The following is a 24048-nucleotide window of genomic DNA, read 5'->3' on the forward strand; positions in this document are numbered from 1 at the left end:
AGGGAAAGACAGTGGTGAAAATAGCTAGGGATGTATAGGAGGGTGTAGGGAAGGTCCATAGCTGCCCATTTCTTCTACAGCAACAGCTGTGCATATACACTGACTTTGGAGGTAGATTTGGACACTCAAACCCCCAAGAGAGGGGTGAGGACAACAATAATATGTTGTGATGTCAATTAGACCAGATAACATGTGTTCAGTGGACATGTGTGCAAAATGGACAGTTATGTATGGGGCGAGATTTTTGGGGGAACAGATTGCCCTTTTTTTTCAGGTGAGAGTGGGATATCGGGCAAGGATAGTAGGTATATTTGGGGAGGTACATTGGGTAGGTTAACAGACAAGACAAACAAGATGTATACAGGGGCAGTATATGACACATGTGGGGGGGTAAACACCTTGATGGGGAGGGGTGTTGGGAAACCGGAAGCCCATGAGCCCCCTAATGGAAACAGTGGGATTAAAATCCCCACCCATGGGCAGTCATCACTGCGCCTTCACAGCCCTGAAGGTGGCTGTGCTAGGGGCTGAGTTGCAGAGCCAGGAGGACCCTCTAGTTGTGACACATGGCCCTCAAGCTGGTGTAGAAGATCTCCAAACTGCTGATTGAGCTCTCTACTCACCATGACCCGGACCTGGTAACAGGTGACAGCTTCCTGTCCATGCCTGCTCCCAGGGGGGGTGAGCCCCATCCCCTGAGGTGGTTCCACCCGAAGGTGGTGCAGGACCAACAGATGAGGAGGTCCTGGGTTGGGCCCCAGATGTGCTGGTGCCCGGTGCCACGGCTGGCTGAGGTGGGACAGGTGGGTCAGCTGAGACCCGCATTCTCATACGTACTATGGTGTTTATGGTGTATCAACATATGTGGGTTAGCAATAGTCAACACATTCCAGGGTTAGGTATAACAGCATGCATAGATATTCCCATTAACCCAGACACCAGATACGGAACAGTTGCATAGCAAATGGAACACATGCATATATGGGACCACAGTTGTAATAACAACAGCATGCTGGTACATTGATGGCACCATGCCACCAATGTCGGAATATTTCAACATAGCACATGCAGAGAAACAGATTTAAATAATTATCAACCAATAGGACATATGTCCCAACATAACAGTGGAGTCATCACATACCAGTTCAGATGGGTATTTAGTGTATTGTTGGAGATATGGTGGGGGGGGGAGAAAGATGTCAATTGACAACTAGTATATTCCTGTAGTTTGCATTATTTTCCTAGTCAGTGCTGTTATCTGTACCTTATAAGTATTATTACACTACCCTATTGTCTTAGTCTGGACAGTGATATGGCTGTCGTCATCTTTATACATGAACTGGTTTTACCTGCAGTATACACCTCTTACCTGCTATACCTGTGGAGGAACTGTTTAACACTAACTAACTGTTTCTACACATACTCCCAGATTCCAGGTTGATGTTATACACATACCTGTCCATCTCTTTTTGCACAGACTCTGGTCATGTCTTGACCACATGCAGGTGTACTGGGACATATGTAGACGTGGCCCTCTTCAACCTTTAGTGACTTACAACACTCTTATACAGGATTTCCAAAATAGGTTCATAGGTTGGTACTAGGCAATCAGCCCTAGGGCCCGTACAAGCCTAGCCATAACAATTCCCTGGCTATTTCTTCCCAAGTATTTATTTCCCTGGACCCATGTCTAGCAGGGCGACTGCCATGATCCCTGGGGTGAATTTCCTATCTCCCATCCAATCATCAAGGTTCCTTTTGAAGAGGGCCAAAGAGGCGCTCTGCTTGGCATGTATGGGCAGTCTATTCCAGAGTCTGGGGAGTCTCTGGGTCAGAAACCTATCCCTCCAGCATGTTTTGTTTATTGTGATGACAAGGTTTAGATCCCTGGAGCATGTGTCTCTGAGGGATTGGGATTTCTTTAAGTGTAGCATGTCTAACAGCTCTGGGTGTGACATGGCCTTGTATGTTAAGCAGAGATCGCCTCTGAGTAGATGATATGTTACAGAGTATAGGTTGATGTTTTTTAGATGGTCAGCATAGGGAATCTGCTTTAGGCCTGTGATTCTTTTAGTGAGGTATTTCTGTGACCTTTACAGTTGTTGCAGATGTTTTGAGAGGTACATACCAAACGGGGCATTGTATTCTATAATGGGTCTAATGAGGGATGAGTACAGTGGGACAATGGCCTCCTTTTTTCTGGATGAAAAGCCCTTAGTGATGAGGTGTGCCACATAGAAGGATTTCCTGACTGTTATGATGATGTGGTTATCGAAGGTGAGACCACTGTCCATCTGTGTCCCTAAGTCTCTTATCACACTTTCAGTATTTAGTGTACTGCCACCTATGTGGTAATTCATGGGTACATGCTTTTTTCCAAAGGGGATAACTATAAATTTCTTGGCACTGAGCTTGAGCCCATGGCTCTGACACCAAGCATTTTTTTCTGTAAGGCACACAGTTATATTATGTAGCACAGTGTGGGTGACAGTGATCAGTGATACCTTATTATTCAGAGCAACTGCAACACTCACAATTCCATACAATACCAGGGTAAACAGTACCAGTACAGGGTTTCAAGCTTTTAATTCGTGACACAGTGTTCGTATCCGACATACCTGTGAGAGCAATGTTTGTTAGCAGTTCCTGTATGTTGCCACACAAAGTACCACATTTCACATTAGTATTATGCACATACATCTCACTCTGTTACTGTACACACTCTGGCCACAGCTTAACAACATGGGGGTGTAATTGGGACATACGTGGCTTATTACTCTCATAAGATTTTGGGGAGTTGCTAGTGTGACAGGTTTGTTCTCATAGATGTGTGACAATCAGTTGTATTTCCTGTTTGCTGCCTAAACATCTGGGATCACCCCACTGATTTCCCAGGGGGACAGGGTGATAGGCAGCAGATATGGGCCCATATACTGGACATTCTGGACTTATCTGTACAGCTGTGGGGTATGATTCTGTATGCAGCCTACTTCCACTCCCAGGATTCAGACCATGGCTGTGTCTGCTAAAACTAAAGCACTGTCCATCACAGTTGTGTGTGTTGTATAGATATTGCTGTATATCTCCTATCTGCTTTCTATCTTATAATTCACCTGTGGTTTTACATTCTGACCTTGTATTATAAGACTCTTATACAGGATTTCCTAGACAGTTATATTATGCAGCACAGTGGGAGATAGTGATGAGTAATACCTTATTATTCAGAGCAACTGCATCAGTCACAATGCCATACAATACCAAAGTAAACAGTACCAGTACAGGGTATCATTCCTTTATTTCTGGGCACAGTGTTTGTATCTGACAGACCTGTGGGAGAAATGTTTGTTAGCACTACCTGAATGTTGCCACACAAAGTACCAGATTCCACATTACTATTATGCACATACATCTCACTCTGTTACTGTACACACTATGGTCACAGCTTGAGAACATGGGGGTGTAGATAGGACATACTTGGCTTATTACGCTCATAACAGTTTGGGGAGTTGCTAGAGTGACAGGTTTGTTTTTGTAGCTGTGTGAAAATCAGTTGTATTTGTTGTTTGCTGCCTATACATCTGGGATAATCCCATTGATTTCCCAGGGGGACAGAGTGACAGGTAGCAGATATGGACATTTACTGGACATTCTGGACATATCTGTACAGATGGCAGGTATGATTCTGTATGCAGACTACTACCATTCCCAGGATTCGAATCATGGCTGTGTGTGCTAAAAATACAACAGTTCATGTCTCAGTTGCATGTGCTATTCAGATTTTGTTGTCTGTGTTTTCACTGTTTTCTGTCTATGTCTCTCTCAGTTGTACTAAAATACCTCTGGGGATTACACCAGTCATATACAGACATTCCTACACATTCTATTTATGTTGCACAGTGTGGGTAACAGTGCTTAATACAACACTACTATTAAATGACTGCAAATCTACATTACTATATGATGCCGGAGTATACACAAGCAGTTCAGCAGTTCGACCTTTATTGTCAGGCTTTTATTTATATACAAACTATATAGGTTCATAGGTTCATAGGTTCATTCTAGGCTATCTGCCCTAGGGCATTTATAAGCCTAGCCAGAATGTGTTTGGCTTTCGCCACCCATTTTAAATTTATTTTGCTATGCCCTTTTTCGAGGTTAGTATACTGTGCCTCTGTCTAACAGTGACACAGAAGTGACACTCGGTAAACCCACGATCCCCATCCACTCATCAAGATTCCTCTTGAAGAGAGTCAATGAGGGACTCTGCCTAACCTGGACTGGGATTTTATTCCAGAGTGAAGAGAGCCTCTGTTATGAATCTGTCCCTCCAGCATGTCCTATTTATTTCAGTGCTGAGGTTCAAGTCTCTGCCAGAGCTCGATGGTTGGATTTTCTGAGGTGCAGCATGTCCATTAATTCGGTTGGACATGGCTTTATACATCAGGCACAGATCGCCTCTGAACAGGTATGCCACTGAGTAGAGCTGGAGTTTCTTTTAACGGGCAGCATATGGCATCTGTTTGAGCCCTTGATCCTCTTGGTGAGGTACTTTTGGGGTCTTTCCAGTTGCTGCAGGTGTCTGGTAAGGTACATCCCAAAAGGGGCATTGTACTCAATTATGGGCCTGATGATGATGTCCCCTGATCTAGATGTGAATCCCTTCATGATTAGGTGGGCTATATAAAATGTTTTTCTAACCACTTTGGCCACGTGGTTGTCAAATGAGAGATTGTTATCAACTTGGGTCCCCAGGTCCCTAATTACTTCTTCTGTACTTAATGGATTACCACCTATGTGGTAATTTGTGGGCACTTTGTTTTTGTCAAAGGGGATGACTATACACTTTTTGGCATTTAGCTTGAGGCCATGGCTCTGGCACCAGTTGTCTGTTTCTATGAGGCCCTTTTGGAGGATGCTTGCTCCTGCCATATTCTCCGCTGTATGCTATACTTGCCTTAAACAATACAGGTTTTATACTGGCAATTAACTTACTAATGCTTTTAGGTTTATTTCCTATGACAGTACATGCAAGAGTATTACTAACCTGCTTTGTGTCGCAACCTCTGCAGGCGACATTCATGGGCCTCCTGGTTCACTGCCTGCTCACTTGCTGCTGTGAAGGACATAAGAAGAATATTTAGCCATACCTATCCATAATATACATGAGCTAGCAATTATTAAATATGTAGTGGAGTGATACTTACACAGCTGAGACAGCCCCTGCCGTCCTAGCCTCTTGGATCCACTGATCCAAAAGATCCCCCTTACACCACTTCAAGTCTGCATACTGATGCCTGACCTGCTCACCAGTTCAGGGTATGCCAGTGGCAATGGTGAGGTCACGGGCAAGACAGTCCCAGGCCTCCACCTTATATTGGGAACCCTGGTACTGGCCCTGCAGCAGTCTCTGCTCATGGTCTTTGACAAGGAGTCCTGCCATGACTCTGGACTCCTGGATGCCCCAGCTCTGTGCCCAAAAGCGCACTCTCTCTCCCCTTTCTGCCATGGTGCCTGCAAGGGGAAGCTACAACCAGTTAAGAGATGTATTCACACCTGTTGGGTTTAAATAGTGCTGATTTCCTGCACATTGTTGTGATTGGCCAGTTTTGAAAAGGCTAAGCTATGGGCAAACCTGCTTACCTAAGGTTGGCATTGTTTAAAGGGGTATACCACTGGGCAAGTTGAGTTAGCTGGCCTACACATTGCTTACACCAACTAAGCTGGCCTGTGCAATGCTTAGTATTGCTTAGTATTTACTTAGCATTATATTTGCTTTTTGGCATTGATTTATTATTCATTACATGTTATATATATATATGTCTGGTATCCATGATTCATGTGTACGTACACTGTATGAGGTCCTTGTGTGTAATAGGGGACTTCAACACTGTATTACAATTATACCTCACATCTGGGCTTACTTCAGTACTCCAGTTCACATATTTATGTTTAGTAGGTTATAGAACATATGACTCTATACAGATTCCTTTCACACGTTCAGTTTGATTTTACTATAGTGAGGATTTTTTTGGTGATACCTCATTCTTATGTACTGCTATGATGGCTTGGTAGTTAACTGCTGTGACTATAGTGTATAGGGTCCTGGGTTTAAGACCTGCAAGGCTGTTTATTTTGTTGCTGGGCAGAACAAAGACCATTGGATACAGAGTGATTAAGGCACTTTTAAGTACTTGTAAGTGGGTTTGTACAGGTTTGCGTGAGGGTAAGCACTGCTAACCTCCAGTTAATGATGCTTACAGAGAGTTAGCTTCAATATTGCTTCACCTGTGTGTGCATTGCTTACCCCCGTGCAAATGGGCTTAAACCCGCATACTAGTGTTTACATATGCTTACTCCCACTTACTACTGCTTAATAGTGCTTACACTTGCTTTCTAGTGCTTACTCCCGCTTACCACTGCACTGATTTAGACAGTAATGTCTAATAGTTCTTGGGAAGGTGGGGGATTTAGAAACTGTATGTAGTTATCATTCATTACGCATTTTACCTTCCATTTATATCCATGGTTCCTGTGTACATATACTGTATGGGGCACGTGATTATCTGAGGACGTTGCAACATTATGACACTGACACCTCACATCTGCATTTACTGCAGTATTCCAGTTCACAAATATATGTTATTTAGTAGGTTATGCAACTAAAATATTGGTCATAATGTGATTTGACATGGAAAATGGAATGTGCTGTAGTGGAACTCGAACCAGGAATGACTGCTCATAAGGTGAATGCTCTGCCCACTACACTATTGCTATGCTGCTTCATTTGCATATGTCTTCCTTGTTATCCTCTTCAGCCATTTAAGCTGTATTAACCATAGCTAAGCGATGGGCAAACCCGCGCACCTACGGTTAGATTTTATCAGTTTCATAAAAAAAAAATGGTATATTTTTATATTGTTTGTGTTTACTATTGCTGTTGTACACATGGCGGGATGTTGCTGGGGGTATGCAGACACCTATGAGCAGTCTTGTTCATTCTTTTGGGCTTTCTGCTGTTCTTCATTGCGGTGGCGTGTGTATTCTGAGAGCACTGCTCTCAGACATGCCCACTGCACTCTTACACGTTCCGTGTAAGATTAGGAGCTCAGGCAGCGCGCCTTCATTAATATGCATGGTGCGCTGCCATCCTGCTCCTAAACGGCCGCTTCCGTGCAGGACTAAGGTAGTCCTGCATGGAATATTAGTAAATCTGAGGCAAGTGTTTTTTAAAGAACCACAGGGTTCACTTGAAGAAATAGTTTTTAACAGAAGTGTATGTCTTTAATAGTTGAGTTTGTGATGTCACTTAATTGTGGGATGAAGAAATATTTTCTATTGGCTTACAGATATTTTTAAACTGAAAGTTTTTTTACTGTTGAATGTATTGTTTTCTGATGAAGTCTAATGGTGAAAGAGGAAAATAAACTGTCTACGCTAAAATTTGTGCCTCTTGTTCTCAGTCCAAGTTCCATTTCTTGTGGATTGTTGTGATATTCTAGAAGTTTTAGTCTGTTTTTGTGGTTTGATTAATGTGTTCATTTGTTTTATCAACCTTCTGATATTTTGGGTCTTATTGACTTTCTCTAATCCATTTCTATTCAATGGCATAGTGGTGCAGTGGTAGCATTGTCGCTTCACAGCATGAGTTTTTCTGGTTTGATTCTAAGCTGGAGTGACTTCTGTGTAGAGTCTGTATGTCCTTCCTGCATTCATGTGGGTTTTCTCCAGGTACTCCAGTTTCCTCCCACCTTACAAAAGCATGCATCTGGTGCATTTATCTCCAGGCCTCCACTGAAAATTGGCTTTGTTTCAAGTTGGACTTTCCCAATAAATAAATATTTAATTCATCAGTTTTAATATGTCTATCCATCTCTATTAAAACAAGAAACTCTTCTCTTAGTTAATTTTTTTCTAAGGATGGAGCACCCTCTTTGTTCTATGTTTCCTTCGGGGATGCTACAGAAAGTAACAGAATATCTCCCTGTGAATTATTTTCCTCAGCTGTATCCTACGTCATCCATTGCGCTTTCGTATGGGAATCCACTGACCTATCACTCCACAGCACAGATTGTGTCAGAGTTGTCACTGTCTCCTGCTCCTTCTCTTGCTGTGCAACTCCAACTGAACTTTTATACTAGTTAATTGAAGGTCCAAAGTCTCTTCAAGTGACAAGTGATCAGATGCTTCCAGTTCAACCTATTTCTCCTTAATTTGGGGGTTCATTGTTCCATCATGCTGTGACATTACCAGAGTTGGATTTTCTACACTAAATCATTCACTTCCCAGGTAATCCATAGCTTTAGTTTCTATTTTTTTAACTTCTCCATTACTAATCCTCTTTTCTACTTCACCTTTGTTTTCTTATTTTTTTGTATCATGACATTTTCCATATGTTTTCTATTTCTTCTTCTTTCAGCTGCAGGGCTCACCACAGCGGATCTTCTGTTTTCATTTCTTCCTGTCCTCTGCATCTTGCTCTGTCACACCAATCACCTGCATGTCCTCTCTCACCAATTCCATTAACCTTATCTTAGGCCTTCCTCTTTTCTTGTTACCTGGCAGCTTCATCCTTAACATCTTTTTCCCAATATACTCTGCATCCCTCCTCAGCACATGTCCAAACCAACGTAATCTTGCCTCTCTGGCTTTCTCTCCAAACCTTCCAACCTGGGCTGACCCTCTAATATACCTATTCCTACTCCTGTCCACCCTCGTCACACCCAGTGCAAATCTTAACATCTTTAACTCTGCCACGTCCAGCTCTGACTCCTGCCTTTTTTCAGTGCCATTGTCTCCAACACATATAACATAGCTGGTCTCACTACCCTCTTGTAGACCTTCCCTTTCACACTTACTGGTAATTGTCTGTCACAAAACACTCCTGACACTCTTCTCCACCCACTCCATCCTGCCTGTTCTCTCTTCTTCACCTCTCTTCCACACTCACAATTACTCTGAACCGTTGATCCCAAGTATTTAAACTCATCCACCTTCACCACCTCTACTCCCTGCATCATCATCATTCCTCTATCCTCCCTCTCATTCACACACATATATTCTGTCTTAGCCCTGCTGACCCTCATTCCTCTTCTCTCTAGAGCATATCTTCACCTCTCTAGGGTCTCCTCCACATGTTCCCTTCTCTCACTACAGATCACAATGTCATCTGAAAACATCAGAGTCCATGGGGACTCCTGTCTGATCTTGCCTGTCAACCTGTCCATCAACATTGCAAATAAGAAAGGGCTCAGAGCTGATCCTTGATGTAATCCCACCTCCACCATAAATGCATCCATCACTCCCACTGCAGACCTCACCACTGTCACATTACCCTCGTACATATCCTGTACCACTCTTACATACTTCTCTGACACTCCCAACTTCCTCATCGTAGAATACCACAGACCTCACCCTGTCACATTACCCTCGTACATATCCTGTACCACACTTACATACTTCCCTGACACTACCGACTTCCTCATCATGCAATACCACAACTCCTCTCTAGGCACCCTGTCATATGCTTTCTCTAACTCCACAAAGACAAAATGCAACTCCTTCTGACCTTCTCTATACTTCTCCATCAACACTCTCAGAGCAAACATATCTTTTAATTTTTTTTGATTTCTAATATCATGACAGGAATAGACCCCATTTCTAAGTCAAAGTACGATTAAAGCTCATAAAATTAGTATTGTTTCAATCTTTGATGTCAGCCAAAAGTGCTCTTTGTAGCACCCACAATGTGCCCAGTAATGACTCATTCTGCAATTCGTACTGGGTTACACGGATTGGCAACATATCTAAATATGATTGTAAATTATTTTTTATAAGACCCATTCCTCCTACTACCATTGCAACTGTATGGGTATCTTTCTTCTACATTGCTGTCGTTTCTGCCTGCAGATCCTAATATTTTATGACTTTGTGTCTCTCTGTACACAAGACACTGTAGTCACTGGGTGTAACGATTTCAGTGATCAATGCTACTTTTGTCTTCTTTTCCTGGACCACTATATCCAGTTTTCTAGCATCTATCATTTGAACTGTTGGTAATGGGTGATACCATGTGATATAAATTTCATAATTTTTATGATGCTTTGTGGCTCATGTTTTTAGTGTTTTTCAGCCACTTCAATACCATAATGTTTGCGCAATCCCAAGTACAACAGTCTTGCCACATTATTATAGGTTCATAGGTGTGTATTAGGCTAATTGCCCTGGGGCCTTTACAAGTCTAGCCCATAGAAGTGCCCTAGCATTGTGCCACCTGTCGTTAGTTCCCAGTGCCTCTATCAAGTAGAGCCACTGGAGTGATCCCCAGGGTGAACTTTCTATTTCCCATCCACTCATCAAGATTTCTCTTGAAGAGGGTCAGTGAGGTGCTCTGCTTGACATGTATGGGAAGTCTATACCAGAGCATGGGCAGTCTCTGGGTTATGAACCTGTCACTCCAGCATGTTCTGTTGATTATGCCTTTTAGTATACAGTCCTACTGCCATTAGTATGTCGCAACCAGCAACAAGGTGTGCAGCTGTTTCCAATTCAGTTTTACAAAACCTACATTTATCTGTTTCTTCCACATGGTCAATGGACTTTGTAAACCAGCATGTACATAGTCCATTATGTTGGGCTGCCAATGTTAACCTTTCATCTCTTGGTTTGAATTTGCCTCTCCATAACCATTCCTGCATTTGTTCCTGAGCAACATGAGATTCTAACAGAAGTTTTCTATACTTGCAACTATATTTATGCTTTTTCCACATTTCTTGCTTTCTCATCTGATCCTTCACCTTATATTCTTTCTTTTGTTTTTTGGTACATTCAGTTGCTGCCTGATTTTTATCTGCTTCTGGTTTGATTTGCATTCCTGTTTGATGCTGATATGCGTCTGCTAATTTAAGCAGATAAGTCATCTTAGATTTATTCTCCTCATGTTTCAAAACGTTCAATACATTTTGGTCTTGTGAGGTCAGCAAATATGTGTGGAGTCCCACAATTGCAAATCTATACATGTAATCATTTTCAAGGAGGCCCATCCATCCTTCGGAATGGGGAATATATAATCTTGATATACATTGATTTTTATAAATTATTTGGTGAGCATGAAGCATCCTTGTTTTCCTATCTAATCTATCCAACACGTTTTGGAGCCAGTCAATCACTCCATAACTAAGTTAGGACAGGAAGAGAAAATTGGTTTATAGCTTGGATTTTGTTCCTAGATGTCAACACTGTTTTCAGAATTAATTTAAGTCTACTAAAGTATTCCTTACTAAGTTTTATTCCCATTTGTTCATGTCTTATTGTTGATCCTTCATCAATTCCCAAATATTTATGCACTATCCTCTTGCTCAAGTTCTTTTATATCACATTTTTGTCCTAAAATGATGTTTTCCTGGTGCTGCAGTTTTCCTGCTTTAAAGGTAGCTTTTGCACACTTATCAAGACCAAATGACATTCTTATATAATCTGAAAAAGTTTTGATGACCTGAAGCTGTGCTCCCAGTTCCTCATCTGATGAGCTATACAGTTTTAAATCGTCAAAGAGAAGATGAGAAGTCTTTACACTTTGCTGTTTTTGGGAGCCAAATTGTAACCATGGACTAAGTTGTTAAATAAACAGCTTAATGGGTTAATGGCAAGGCAGAATAGCAAAGGTGACAGTGAGTCACCCTGAAATATCCCCCTTTGAATTTTTATCCCTAGGATAATAATCTGTCCTTTATCACGGCTTAATTGCAAAGTGGTCTGCCACAGTTTCATGGTCACTGTAATGTAGTCAGTCAGTGTAGGGTGCATCTTATACATATTTAAGCACTCTTTTATCCATGAATGTGGGATAATATCAAATGCTTTTTTATAGTAAATCCATGGCATACTTAAATTCTTCCCATTTTTACAGTTCTCCAGTATGACTTTATTTATGACTTTATTTAACAGCAAATGATCCTTTGTTCCATATGACTTTCTTTTATTGCCCTTTTGTTCTACTGCCATAATTGAGTTTTCTTCTAAATGACTATAAACCCTGTCAGCATCAGTTCCTGTGTATAGTGTATACGTCATTGAAGGGCATGTTATTGGTCTATAATATCCTGTATGGAAGTCTCTATTTGTTTTAAGACTTTTCAAGCACTCATTTCTTATTGAGATCATCTAAGGGTAGTCATTACTTTTACTGATGCAATCTAGGTAGCTGTATGAAAGTCAGTAAATTAATTTCAGAGCCCAACATATGTAAAAATAGAGTTCTTAGAATGATGTAGTTCCATTTTCTTGATTAGTGTGAAACTTGCCTGCCAGACTTTATAAACATCTGCAGAACATCTAAAGGGATCTGCAACTTGATGACCATCATGGATCCTTCATTTGTGCAACAGCAATTTTCAGTGGAAGCCAAGTTAGAAAAACTGCATACAGTGAGTACAAGAAAACAGTAAGATGTGAAACAATACAGTACAGTATAGGCCAGGGTGAAGTGGAATTTTAAAAATGTGTGCATTTAATTCCTGTTTTATAACATATTGCTTTATTTCATCTGAATTATTTTAATGACTTTTTTTTTCAGATGCCACTAACTGTGTGAAATGCCCTGACGATCTCTGGGCAGATGATAAAAGGCAGAAGTGCGTTCCTAAGATCAAAGAATTCCTCACATTTGCTGACCCATTGGGTGCATCACTAACTGGAATATCAGTGTCTGCATCTGTCATTACTGTAACTGTACTTTGTATCTTTATCAAGTTCCGGAACACTCCAGTAGTGAAAGCCAACAACCGTGAGCTCAGCTACATCCTTCTGAGTGCTCTTGTTTTGTGTTTTATCTGCTCACTGATATTTATTGGTAAGCCCACCAAAATAAGTTGCATTCTCCATCAAACTACTTTTGGCATTGTGTTTTCCATCTGCATTTCCTCTGTCTTGGCCAAAACAGTCCTTGTTGTCATTGCCTTTAATGCTACAAACCCATCCAGTAAGACGCGCACATGGGGAGGCCTTAACTGGATTCCTATTTCTATCTTTGTGTTTAGTTCTCTACTGCAGATTATTATATGTACAGTTTGGCTGTTCATTGCTGCTCCCTTTCCAGAGAACAACATGAAATCCGAAACTGGGAAAATTATAATAGAATGCAATGAAGGTTCTGCTGTTATGTTCTACGGCATGCTGGGATATTTGGGATTACTGGCTGGTATTTGCTTTGTAGTTGCATTCTTGGCAAGAAATTTGCCTGATGGGTTTAATGAGACTAAATACATTACTTTAAGCATGCTTGCATTTATAAGTGTCTGGTTGTCATTTATCCCAGCCTATCTAAGTACCAAAGGTAAATACACAGTTGCTGTGGAGATCTTTGCCATATTGGCTTCTAGTACTGGATTACTTATTTGCATATTTAGCCCTAAAGTTTATATTATCATGCTGAGGCCAGAGTTGAACACTAGAGAAAAGCTGGCCAGGAAATAAAAACAGTTTCATATCAGCATTCAAGCATGCTGTGGTAAAGTATCATGGACTGTCATTTGTAGAATATTTATTTTTAAATGCCCAGCATATATTAATGTTTCTGTTTTAGTTATATTTTGCATAAGAAATGTATCCTATGATGTAATATTTACATTTTAAGGAAAACATGTACATTTCATACTATAGGCTTAAAATGAGCCCATATAGTTGTAATAACAGCGCCATGTGTCAGATGTTTTCCCACAGGTATTCTGTTGCTTACTGTGAAACAAGAAATACTAACCAACCATTGTTTTATAATCTTGGTAAACTCCATATTCAATGAAATAAGCTAAATCCATTAATTCATAAGCCTACAGAAATCTAGATAAAAAGATGTAATATTCATGTTGCATATAAGTTCAGTCACATGGAATAAGTGTTTTAATTTATTGTATTAGCTTGATATGTCTATTTAGGAGAAAAACAATTAGTGTGATGCCCCACTCCCATGAAAACAACCTGAGACTGTCGACACTGAGACCCTGACATTTATTAATGAAATAACTTTGCCAAAATATTTATTTTTATTGAGTCCTAAACTTATACTGTAAACATATCCATTAAAACCACACAACCAAGCCATGTTATATTGCATTTTGTAGTCCCACCTTCAGTCACAAGCAAGTTTCCAAGTGATGTGACATAAAGCTGCCCTGGTTGCCTATCCTTTTTGCTAAGTAGCCTTTGAGGCACTCCCACTGGCCACTGTGGGCTGCAGCACTGTTACTGACCCAAGAAAGCAGCAAGAAGGGAAGTTATAGGGAAGGGTAGTTAAGGTCAGCCAGTGTCCATCCATCTGAGGGAGCAGCAGTCTGCCCCCCCCCCACACACACTTTTCTTCTGGCTGTAATACCTAATAAGTCCATCTTATGTTAGATTCTAACAAAAACATTGGAGAGTAGTAAAGTGCGACCAAACTTGAATCACAATAATGTTTAATAATAGCTGTAACTTAACAAATGATTGCAGAGATAATTAGAGTTGCATCTGTATACCCATCAATTTAATATTTTATAAATTATTTTCCTTTCTCTTTTTTTTAATTTATACTAAACAATTTGCCTTAAACCTCTTCTTTTTTATATGCTGACAATAAATGATTAATAAAATTAGGAAGATCAAAGTTGAAAATGTCTATGCTAAACACAGAGAAATTAAATGCATTCCTGTTAAACCGTGTCATAGATATTTCAGTGCTCCTTGACTGAAATGCCAATCAATGGGGCTGCTTTGCTCACTCAGTGATACACAAGTCTACTTGTTTTCTCTGTAGCTCAATGGTTAGTTGTAGAATGACAAGTTAAACATGGAACAATGGCTGACCAAGCCAAGTGAAGTCATGGTAAAGTTTGTCTGATTGCTGTCAGATCTGTAAGAATACAATATCCCAGCTAACACTTTGAAATGGAACCCAAATCAATACTCCCTGTATGGATTATTAAAACATGATAACAACCTTTCTCTTGGACTGTTTGGCAAAGAAAACTCAATAAATAACCACAGCTTAACCCAGTGAATTCTTTCCAAATTACTTCATTGTTGTTTGGGTCCAAGCCTAAGTTTTACCCCATTTGTGAATACCCTTGCTATCTTTGCAGTACAAGGGAAAAAAAAAAAGAGTCCCCAAAATGATAATTTTCTTTTTCTCTGAAATGAAAGAAATACAAAATTTAAATAAAGCTGGAATGCGATCAATGTATGTATTTCAAATAAGCATTAGAGGAACATCTATCCCTAACAATCCTAAATGAATGTGAGGAGTAGCCAAGCATAGGCAGACCTTGTTGAATTAGAAAAATGTCAAGGAAGGCAAAAACAAAACTACCTGACATAGTAGGAGCAGACAATGCTTGTAAAGAGGATCCCCAAGCTACAGGGCAAAGCATGGTGTCCTCTGGAGAATAAACTTATTGCAGTTAAGTTGACACAGATGGTAGAGTGGGACAGTCCTAAGGAACAACAATATGTTAAATACTGAAAAAAAGTTGAAAAGGTCAACCATTTCATCCTTCAGAAGTGCATTGTAAAATCTCATAAAGTGTATGAGGACTGAACTTTAAGCCTTTGTCTTACAAGATGCTCATGAGTTCCAAAACAAGGTATTGGTCACTCTTCTCCAATTAGCCAAAGTTCCTTGAGTATGGGAGTGGCTGACCTGGCTGCTTTGGGTGCCATCTGTTTGAATCTTGCTACCTGTAATTGAAATAAATAATTAGCCTAAGAATTTTGATCATCAGCACTGTACTCTTAAGTAAATGTAAGCTTTATACACAAAATCAATAACACCAATGATCTTAACACAGAACCAACCCGAAAAAGACCTGGATGATATTCTTATTAAAACTTTCAATACAGCTTAGATTATTGGATCTGAAAATTACTTTCATATTTCTAAATTGGTCTTGGCATATGAAAATCTTCTTTTCCTTTTGGCTTTTCCAGGTTAGGGGTCGCCACAGCAGAACAACGGTCTGCAGAATGATTGGCAGTGGAGTTTTACGGTGTCGAGTTTCCAGCCTGGCGGCCAACCTACCACAGAAGGCACACACATGCACACACTCACACCTAGGGCAACTTTAGAGTGTCCAATCCACCTACAGCATGTCTTTGGGATGTGGGAGGAAACTGGAGCACCCGTAGGAAACCCATGCGACCACAGGGAGGACATGCAGACTAAATTAGCATGATCTCTAAGAATGCGATATCCTTCCTCATTTGCACTGATCAGTAGTTAGGCAACAGGGTGGAAAACCATTGGCTATTGAAATAGGCTCCCATCCCAAAACCACCTGCAGCATCTATGAAATGTTGAATTGCACCATTGCAAATTTACTGCTCTTGCTAAAACATGCAGTCATTAAAATCCATTGAAAAACTGGACCACAAATGCAAATCAGGCCTTACTCTTTTATTGACTTGTACCTTGTGATGTTTTTTAATTCCCCCTGTGACAGGTTTGGTGAAGAGAGGATGAATGTCCTGCCTGGGACTATAGCTCTGGAGGCAAAATACAATAAACCTACCAGCGCCATGATGTGACCAGTTGTGAGTTTGTTTGAAGAAAGAAAAAGTTTTATGCAAGGAGATACGTTACAAACATAGCAAACAGTTGCTACAAGTCATACTGCACACAGAGCACTACAGCACTCATGTTTGAACTAGCAGAAAAAAATAATTTATTTTTCACTTTGAAATTATAGCAAACTGCTTGTTACAAATGTAGCAAGCAATTGCTACAGTTTAGACCGAATATGGAATGCTACAACATTCAGGTTTGACCGCAAATGCAATGCATTAAAGAGAGATTGTGACTGACTGATCATGCCTCCCATTAGTTTTCACTAGGCACAGTTACCCCATTCATCCCACCCTACCTACTCTAATGGTTATCACCTCTCTTGACACCTGTGATGATGGTTCCTTCCTTGCTTTATGTTTCTGTCTTCTGGGAACTGAACTGTCTTCAACTGCCTCTGTTTTAGCCATTTGACTGGTGGACCCCTTCTGAATGGTTTGTGAAGATTCTGAAGGCCAGGCCTGATTTTCCTCCTGAATAATCCTCAAACAACAAGCACCCATCTTCAGCAAGCTAAAATCACCTTTGCTTTAGATCTTGTAAAACAAACATGATCATGTTGCAGCCTACAAACAAGCAGAAATAAAAAGACCTAAATAAATAGAAGGAAAACTTAACTTCATACAATAGTGCCATAACTTCTATAACCATTTTCATATAATGCATTTTATATATATATATATATATATATATATATATATACACACACACACACACACACACACACACACACACACACACACACACACATATATATATATATATATATATATATATATATATATATATATATATAGTTATATAAATATATATATATATATATATATATATATATATATATATATATATATGGATCTATCTTACAACGCCGACAAGTCAGAACGCGACAGCGAAACACCACGGCCCGAAAGAAGAAAAATGGAGAGACCCGATCAAAAAAAACCCACTGAGAACGAACGAACACATGGGAAAAAGGCCAGGTAGTATGCGTATGGCAGTGAGACGTTAGGGGTCTAAAAAGGTAAGTAAAGGAGCGTGTGTGTGTGTGATTTGTGGGTTAGGGGGATGAGTTAGTTAGTTAGGGCGGCTAGAAGTAAGAAGTAATCGTGATAGTTTGTGTGTGGGTTAGGGGTAGTTTTAGGGCGTGGGTGAAGAAAGCGACTGCTATAGTGTGTGGTTAGGGCGGGCTAAGGGTTAGGGGTAGGGTTAAGTGTTAAAGGGTTGGTAGGTGATAGTTCTGTGGGTATCTGTAAGGTGGGTAGGGGTTTGTTTGTGAGTGTGCGAGAAGTGAGTTTTGACCTGGGGTTAGGGGGTTTAGGTTGTAGGTAGTTGTGTATGTGAGGTAGGTTGTTGGTTTGTGTTGATTTTGGTGTGCTGTGTGCTGTAGGTGTGTTTTGATTTTGGGATTGTTTTGTGTGTTGTTGCTTGTGGTGTGTCGGCATGATACGGATTTGAAAAGCACACTTGTGCGAAGTGACAAACAACCAAAAATACATCAGTACGAAACAACAGTTATCCGAATGGAGACTCATGTCTCTGACAACACCATTTAGTCGAAAACAACTACAGCAGATATGAAACACCAGACCAAAGTGCTCCAAATCTGGAAAACAAAATCAACTAATTGTCCGCTCCAAACAGCGATATCTCTCCACATGAATAAACAATTTAAACTGCTATATCTCTTCATTATAAATAATAAAATGTGACAATAAAGCAATGTGCTGTACAATCTTTACAAATGGAATGTGAAAGTACTGCTTCACATGCGCAATAAATGAGATATTGCTGTAATGAATTCTAATGGCGAGTACTCCGTCCTATTAGCAAAGATGGTCTCAGACTGACGCTGTCATCTCTGTAGAGCCTATTTCTTTGGGGAAGGGGGACAAGCTGCAGACATACGTAACCTGAGTTCATCCACCCTATTTTGCTCCCTGGCAATAGTGAACATAACACTGTTGATATCTGACATGTGTTTCCCAATTAAACATTTCAAACGTTGATGCCAAGCCTCAATGCTTTTTTTGTGTCCTGAGCAGGCAAAGTTAATTTAAGAAAGAGATATTCCAAAATGTGACTGGGAAAAGGGGAGGAAATCTAAACTGAGCTGCATTGCGAGTATGAAACTTACGTGGCTTACCCAAAATGTACCACTCTGTAAAATATTGCAGTAGTTGTTCACCTTCAGATGGAAAAGTGCTTTTTACTGTTTGAAATGTAGGTATAATGTTATCTTCCTCGAGGAAAGCTAAGGCAGCCAATCATTTCACAGCAAGCTGAAATGAAATATTTGAATTATACAAACTACCTAAACCTAAACTCTGCACCTTCCTGCATAAATTACAACCAAATGGAAGAAACATCCCTTACATACAATATCCTGAAAGTAAACTTTTAGATGCTTAAGTGCAGCAATTTCGAAGTCACACAGAATGAATTTTAGCTGAGGTTGCAGTCCATGTCTAGAAAACAAATTAAGCACACCACTCCAAAGGAAATTGCATGACTTAAGAGGCTTCTTCGCCATGATGCAATACAATAGTGGTACAATCTTACTGTAAGCCCCACACTTCACAAAGGCATGTATAGTGATAGTGTATAACTGTCTGACAGCAGCATTTTTAATGAAATATGTGCCATCCATCAGCCATATACTTGCAGACGCTAAGTCTGTCAGATTTTGCTTGGTAGTCAGAAGCACAACAATGATATCTGTTGTTGAATCACTCAATATTTTCTGTATAAAAACACCAGATTTTAAGGGGAAATTATTCACATTAACATCCAGTAAACGAGTAGTCCTACCAGCCTTTACATCTTTACATTTTAAACATGCCCTTTTGACCTGGGCAAGCATTGCTTTTCTGCTAGGGAAACCAGGAGCAAACTCGAGTGATGTAGACGCTAACGCGTCATCTACAATTAAACATGCAGAATCTCCCGGGAATGTAGCACGTTGTTTCAACTTACTACACACACTTTATCATTTAATATTGCATGGGTCTTTGGAATGGTTATGTTGCACAGACTTAACCAACTCTTCTCCTGTTATCACAGTCATTGTTATGGCTTTACCCTTGCAGTGATCAGTAAGTTTCCGTTTGCAACACCAGTATTTCCAGGTTTTGCTCCTTTTCTCCACGTAATATACATAATCTTCAATAGTAAGTAGTTCTTTTCTTTTGTTAGACAGTACAGTGTTATATACTTTGCCAATTGCTCCTGGCTGTGAATGTTCCATATCCGCCACGGTTGTCTATCAGTACTATGTACGAACATGTTACGGCAGTTACAACATTTAAAGTACAGCAATTAGCTGTTCGGAATGTTGATCAGCTGTGCTTCATACTGATCTATTTTTGGTTGTTTGTCACTTCGCACAAGTGTGCCTTTCAAATCCGTTTTGTAGAAGTGTATTTTCGGTGTTTTATAGTAGACCCATATATATATATATATATATATATATATATATATATATATATATGAGTTCCATACACTAGATCGAATTTTCACTAATTCGAAATAGTGCATGGAATGCTTACTGCAGCGAAAGTGCACTTAATTGAAAATACACTTACGCGAAGTTCAGTACAAGGAACGGGTGTTGTACTGAACTTCTGTGCAGTACTCACAGACCTTAGGGTTAGGGCACGGGTCATAGTAAGGGGATAGCCTTACCATGACCCATGCCCTAACCCTAAGGTCCGTGACGACTGCAGCGCAGTGGAGGACATAGCAATGTCCTCCACTATGGTGCGATAGTCACGAACTTTAGGGTTAGGCATGGGTTAGGGTATGGGGATAGCTTACTAACTATCCCCTTACCCTAACCCTAAGGTCAGTGACTATCACACCATAGTGAAGGACATAGCTTGTTTTTTATGTCCTCCACTGTGCTGCGTTGTTTTCGGTGAAGTGCACTTATGCAAAAGTTCACTTTCGTTAAAGTGAACTTTCGCAGAAGTGAGGCTTCCTATTACAAGTTCGAAGTAGTAAACTTATGTTTGAAAGGCCGACAGATGACAGCAGAGATCCCGCTACAGTGCGGGACTGGGAGATTCCCCTTCCCTGCACTGTAGTGCTATCTCAGAGTGAGAATATTTAAGTAGCAGGGGGTGTGGGGGTTGCAGAGGGACTTGTTCCCCTGCATAACACAGGTAGGTAAGTGGTGCTATTTCAGGATGTCGGTCTTCCGGAATGTCGATCATATGGTGTCGGCCATATGACAGTTGCCATTCTGAACGGTTGACATTCTGAAGTAGACCCATATATACATAGTTACTGCATGCATGCACAGAATGTGGCCTCAAAGGTAGTTTAAATGAAGGTGTATCTCAAAGTCTCAAAGACTGAATGGACATGAAACTATTCATGATTAGACCTGCACATCAAAAGACATACGCTGAAGACCCCGCCCCCCAGTTTTTTGCATTATATGATATACCACCTGTGAAGATGACAATACCACCTTGTCCAAGTGCCCCTTCCCCCAAAATTGCTGAAAGGGAAACTGTTAACCCTGAATCACTTTTGACTCTACATTTTCTGAGTGCAGTACTCCTACATGATTCTTAAGGGCGTATTTGTATACATGTGTGGCTGTGTCACATGATGAAACCCCTTGCTAGACCATATATTGTTGTAAGTGACAGGAAACTCTGACTGGAATAGTGCCTAAACCATATCTAATAGCACGCAGTAAGGCATGCTTACAATGGAAATGGTAATGGATGGTGCAGTGGAACAGCGGTTTGTGTTGTCTGCTCACAGCAAGAGGTTCTCCTTTTCAATTCTTGGCTAGGGTGCCTTCTGTGCGGAGTCTGCATTCTCCTGTCCACCTGGTGAATCTGGGCATACTGGGACAATGCAGCAATTGCCTCATGTACACAGACAACCCTCTCCTCCTACCACCCAACACTACAACCTGTGAGGGATGCACTTACATAGCCAAACTGGAAGCAAAGCTCTCTCCAGCCAAGATTGTGCTAGACAGTCAAGAAGAGAAGTTTAATATCTGCACTACACCTCAAGCAACACATAGCCCTTCTAAACCCACACCACCAACACTAAACCCACATATGTGGAGGCCCTTAACATTAACCTGCCCAAGTAACAAGGACATCCGAAGCTGAAACGCAAACAAACACCAGTCACAACCAAAGTGTCACACAGCTCACAACACCAGTGTGCCACCCAACAACAGCCCCTAAGGCAGGACAACGTACCCAACACTTTAGTCATAGGTGACACTATAGTCAGGCACACTGACGTCCCACTCACCAGGCTGAACAAGGAGAAAATTACAGTCAGCTGCCTGTCAGGTGCCAGGATCCACCACATAACGCATGCACTCAAGTCACTCCACAACAAGTACAAACACAACTCTGTCATTGTCCATGTTGTAGTGAATGACTTGAGGCATACCTCCCTGGACTACATGAAGAGAGACATGGAAGAGCTCTTTGATCATGTGGCCCAAGCAGGTACGACCCTAGCCCTGAGTAGTATCCTGCCTTCGCCCAAAATGTTACCACAGTATAAGGACAAAATGATTGACTTCAACAATTGGCTAAGCTTCTGGTGTCATTCAAAGGGGATCCAGTATCTGTCTGCCTGGGATGACATGACTGACAGACCATGATGCTTTGCCAGAGATGGTCTGCACCTGTCATCTCTGGGATTCAGGTTACTGGCTAAGGCTCTTGCCACCCCTGTAGTGCCTTTCTTAGGCAAAGTTCAAAGGACAAAACCACCACCATAACAGGTACAAGCATGCAAAATCTGAAGGTAATGCTACTCAATGCTAGAAGTCTAAACCTCAAAATGCACTCTCTCAAGGCACTCCTAAAAATGAAGGACATCAGTATCTGTGCTGTAACTGAGACCAGGTTCAAGGCTCCAGAGAGCTCCCCTGCAGTACCAGGCTACAACTCTTACCACACTTTTCAGCCACCAAACCAGGACCAAAACACTAAAGTGGAGGAGTGGCCATATTCACCAAGGATATTCACAGCACCAGGCTAGTTGCCCAACACAATGTGTCTGAAATTCTCCAGGTGCAACTAACACTAGTCAAGACTGCAATCCAAATTGTAGCTTGCTACAGATCCCCCACCATGCCCAAAGATTTTCACTACACCTTTCTAAACATACTGGAAAATATTAAGATACAACCAAACACCCTAATACTATGTGATTTCAAGTACCCTGCCATTAACTGGGAAAACTACTCATGTACCAATATCTTTGCCTACGGTTCTTGGAATTCATGAATTCCAATGCCCTGGATCAACTAATCCTTAGTCCCACCAGGGGCTCCACTATCCTAGACCTGGTCATTACCAACATAGGAAATCGATGCTCCACACTCCTGGTCACCCCTTCATTTGTCAGGTCTGACCATAAGCTAATCACCCTTGACATTCACTTCCCACCTTCACCCCCCAGTAAGGAAACCTCCATAAAAACTTCTCCAAAGCCAACTTCATGCTACTCAAGTCAGAAGTGATAAACTTCATGACACCTATGCAGACGGGAACTGAAAGTTCGACTGCTGAATCCTACACTAAGGCACTGTACGAGCACATTCACTCGTGCATGAATCGTGCCATCCCCAATAGAACCAAGATACTCTCCTTCAAAATAAGGAAGCCAATCTGGTGGTCCCTTGCCATAAACAAACTTTGCAACAAAAGGAAGAAACTGTTGCAGAAAAGAGGGAAAATCCCGGGATGCAAAGAACTCCCTTACCAGCCTCAGTAAGAAGCTGAGATTCCTCATAAAATTATCCAAAGATAGTTACAAAAATAAAATTGCCAAAGATTCCAAAGACAACCACAAGGCATTCTATAGCTATGTCAAGAACCTAAATGGCAATGCTCAGATCTGCTCTGAACTACAACAGAATGGCATTAAATATACTGATCCCAAGGATATTGCCAATATCCTGGCAGATCAATTCAGTGCAAACTTTACCCCCTCTCAATACCGAAAGATTGCCAAATTCTGGTAATAACAGCCACACAGATAAAAAACATACTCTCCAAAGCTAAGAATACAGCATCCATGGGACCAGACAACATTCCAGGCTGTGTACTACATGAACTAAAAATGAACTGGCACCTCACATATGTGTCATGCTTAATCATAGCCTCACAGACTTCGTGCTCACTGAGTTGCACACAGCTACAGTTATCCCACTCCACAAGGGGGAATCCACCTTGGATCCCAGAAACTACCACCCCATCAGTCTGATGAGCCTGATCTGCAAGGCCATGGAACGTATTATCATGGAACTTATAAACAAAGACATTGGCAACCTTCAAACACTAGACCCCATGCAGTTTTGGTTTGGGAAGGGCCAATCTTGGCTCCTGAACCTGATTGACATCTTCTAATCAGTCTCCAGAGCCATAGACAAGGGTAAGGTGATCCACACAGCCTATCTGGACCTTGCC

At 41.0% G+C, this 24048-nt stretch overlaps 1 protein-coding gene across 1 annotated transcript in view; it reads left to right on the forward strand.

Annotated features, from left to right (window-relative positions):
- Positions 1–13470, forward strand: part of LOC122797855 (vomeronasal type-2 receptor 26-like) — a 59945-nt gene extending 46475 nt beyond the window's left edge. The window contains exon 3 of the mRNA XM_044066377.1: positions 12572–13470. Within this exon, the coding sequence (XP_043922312.1) occupies positions 12572–13470 (899 nt within the window). The remainder of the gene's footprint in view (positions 1–12571) is intronic.
- The last annotated feature ends 10578 nt before the right edge of the window (positions 13471–24048 follow it).

The sequence above is a fragment of the Protopterus annectens genome, chromosome 3.part1 (assembly GCF_019279795.1).
Source record: "Protopterus annectens isolate FY-2018-M chromosome 3.part1, PAN1.0, whole genome shotgun sequence".
In the NCBI taxonomy this organism is placed as follows: Eukaryota; Metazoa; Chordata; order Ceratodontiformes; family Protopteridae; genus Protopterus; species Protopterus annectens.